This window comes from Emiliania huxleyi (assembly GCF_000372725.1).
Source record: "Emiliania huxleyi CCMP1516 unplaced genomic scaffold EMIHUscaffold_476, whole genome shotgun sequence".
NCBI classification, from domain to species: domain Eukaryota; phylum Haptophyta; order Isochrysidales; family Noelaerhabdaceae; genus Emiliania; species Emiliania huxleyi.
In genome coordinates this window covers 7,085-10,073 of record NW_005198420.1, presented here as the reverse complement: position 1 = coordinate 10,073, position 2,989 = coordinate 7,085, and the positions used below count along the sequence as shown (strand labels likewise).

The 2,989-nt window shown below is 63.7% G+C and overlaps 2 protein-coding genes across 2 annotated transcripts in view; one reads left to right on the top strand and one right to left on the bottom strand.

The window, feature by feature from the left end:
- Positions 1-955: 955 nt before the first annotated feature.
- EMIHUDRAFT_370628 (hypothetical protein) lies at positions 956-1,675 on the top strand (the record flags this gene model as incomplete). The annotated part of the gene is made up of 3 exons (XM_005767883.1): positions 956-1,037; positions 1,118-1,236; positions 1,353-1,675. Coding segments are annotated over 3 exons (243 nt in total), but the record flags the coding sequence as incomplete, so codon positions are not given.
- A 165-nt stretch (positions 1,676-1,840) lies between these two features.
- Positions 1,841-2,989, bottom strand: part of EMIHUDRAFT_459304 (hypothetical protein) — a 2,831-nt gene continuing 1,682 nt past the window's right edge. Inside the window, exons 5-7 of the mRNA XM_005767882.1 lie at positions 2,803-2,942; positions 2,689-2,727; positions 1,841-2,492 (exon numbers count right to left, since the gene is read on the bottom strand). Of these exons, the coding sequence (XP_005767939.1) occupies positions 2,140-2,492; positions 2,689-2,727; positions 2,803-2,942 (532 nt within the window). The 3' untranslated portion in view covers positions 1,841-2,139. The remainder of the gene's footprint in view (positions 2,493-2,688; positions 2,728-2,802; positions 2,943-2,989) is intronic.

Here is a 2,989-nt window from a genome sequence, read left to right as displayed (position 1 = left end):
CGGTACGGCGGCGGCTGCAGGTGAGCGGCGCGATGGGGCAGATTGGGTGGGCGCTCGTCGTGTACGGGATCTTGCCAGTCGCTATGAGCATCGCGGGGACCCCGATCGACAAGGTTGTGGGAGAAAAGGACTTCTGGCGTATCCCGGTGGTGGTGGGGTTCTTCCTCGGCCTGCTCGCCCTCTTCCCCACCGATGAGCGCGCGATTCGCACTATATGCACCGTCTTCCTCGCCTTCTACCTTGGTCTCGCTTACCTGTATGCCCATGGCTGCATCGAGATTGCCAATCCCTCCGTTCCCTCCGTGTCCCACCGTTCGCAGTGCCAAAGGTTCTTTCTGCCTAAGATCGTGGTGCACCTCAGTGCGGCCGCGGCGCTCGTCGCCACACTGCCATGTGGCGGCTGCAAACGCCTACCAGTCATGCAGCCACGCCAAGCACTCCAACGCATGTGGGCGGTCTTGCGCCTCAGCTCCGCCTGTGATGGGATGCTTTACGTTGGCTTCTTTTCAGCTGTGCTAGCCGACCACCCAGATTGGTCTGGTGCGGGGCTACTATCCGTACGTTCGGCTTGGGCTGGTGACATCATATTCGGTGCCGTCTCTATAGCTATCGCCGCCCTTGCAACTCCTGCTAATCGCGGCCGGGTGACTCGCTGGCTTGGGCGTCTCGGTAGCCGCGGTAGTGAGGCGGAGGAGGCGGCAGCCATCGCGATGCTCCTCGGCCGTGCCAATCCGGAAAGAGCGCTCGCTGCCGCAGAGGCGCTCTTCCGCTGCCTGCCTGCGAGCCAACTCACTGCCGATGATCTCGCTGATTCCGGGGCCACTGGCTCGAGACGAGCCTCGCCTGCTTCGATGTCCGCGGTGACTGCCTTCGACCTTGCAGCGAAATCGATTCCGGCGCGGCTGGGCGAGGTCACTGCGTTTATGAGCCACAGCTGGAAGGACGAGGAAGAGATCCCCGGCGCCAAGTACACGGCGATAGCACAATGGGCTCATTGCCAACGGCGCAAAACGGGGCACGAACCCACGCTGTGGCTGGTGCGCGCTTGCCCGGCAAAGGTACACGAGGCGCACCAACACCGGTCTCTACCCGCCCCCCCCCCCCCCCCCCTTCACAGGACAAGGCCTGCATTGACCAGACCAACATTGACCAATCGCTCACGTGCCTGCCAATCTTTCTCGCCGGCTGCCAAAAGCTGCTCGTTGTGGCGGGGCCGACCTTCTGCCGCCGCCTCTGGGTGAGAGTGGCCGCTATAACACTGCCGCCGCCGTCACACAATCTTCCGCGCACGCCCGCTGCTTGATCTCTAATAATGTAGGACTGAGCGGCCTCCCCCACCACCCCACCCTTAAGTGTTTGCTCGAGATCTTCACGTTCCTCCGCATGGGGGGCTCCGTCGAGCGGATCGAGGTCCTATTCATTGCCGACCCGCTCAAGGATCCAGCCCAAGCGCAGGCGGAGCTCACGGCAACGTTTGAGAACTTCGACGCGGCCAAGGCAGAGTGCTTCTTACCCAAGGACCGCGAGCGGCTTCTGGCGGTGATCGAAGCGGGCTTTGGGGACGTTCGTGAATTCAACAAGATCGTGCGCCGAATCTTCGCGGGGCGCCAAACCAGTCAGGCAGTATAAGAGCAGCATGTCCTCAAGCCGTCCAGCTTCATGTTAGTACGGGCGGTGTGCTGCTGCGTACTACTACGGCAGTGTCGTGCACCGGGCACCCGTCAAACGAGTAACGTGACTGGCGGACGGCGCCCGTGCGCACACGGCGCCTCCCCGCGTGTCAGTACTTGTGTCAGTGGGGCAAGGGTCGCCCCCCCTTGCCCCACCACTTTGTGTGTGTGGAGACGTTTACCTTACCTTACCTTACCTGTCAGTGCTGTCACCTCTGACTCGGTCTCGGACGCTCTCTGTCTCTCCGCGGCCCACTCGCACTCCGTCGAGCCCTCACTCTTTGCCGCGGGCGCGGCATTTGCCGCGGGCGCGGCATACCGCATACCGCTCAGCCCGTTAGTAGACAGATACCACAGGCTCGCGAAAATAAATGGGCGCAAGAATAGGGGCTCTCGACCGACACGACGCGCGAATCTGACAGGCTGGACACTGTATGCTGTGCATGTAACACACCCAGATGCGCATGAACTACTCTACTGTGGGGACCCCATTCTCGCGATGGGCGAGAGCGAGAGGGAGATGGGGACTTGGATGGGGAAGAGGCGAACCGAATCCTAGGCTGCTAGGAAGGGAGGAAGGAGCCGGCCTCGAGCGAGCGAGCTGCCGCGCGAGACCTTCGCACTTTCTCATTGCAAGACGCCGCTGCGCCGTCTTTCGGCCGCAGGCTCGGCTGCAAGGCCGGGTGTGGGCTCGGCTGCAGCCTCGGCGGCGCACGGCCCTCTCTCGGGCGGTAGCCGTGCGCGCATCATGCAGAGGAGCGGCTGGTAGACCGCCTCCGCGGCGCGTGTCGACCAAGTAAAGTCGAGATGCGCGAAATCGACCTGTGCGAGGAGAGAGGAGAGGTCGTTGGCGTGTGTGTGTGTGTGTGTGTGTGTGTGTGTGTGTGTGTGTGTGTGTGTGTGTGTGTGTGTGTGTGTGTGTGTGAGAGAGCGAGAGCGAGAGAGGTGGTGGTGGTGGTGGTGGAGGCAGAGAGAGGCAGCAGTGGGGAGAGGGAGAGGCTGCAGCGTGTGTGTTCACCTCCGCGTGGTGCACCACCCTCCCCGTCGGCGCGAGCGCCTACGGGACACGGCGTATGGACATGTCACGGACGCGTCAGGTGCCGCGGGCGGGTGCCGCCGTCGGCGCGATCGCCTCTTGCAGCCGCGCCACGTCCGCCGGAGTGGCGAGCGAGTCGCGCGCGCCCGACCACATCGCGACGGGCACCTTGAAGCCCGCCGCGAGCGGGAAGTCCGGCGGCCGCGTCGCGTTGTACCGCCGCGCGTTCTCCGCCTAGCCCGACCAGGTGCAGATACTGTGCCTCGGGCCCTTCTCGGACCCT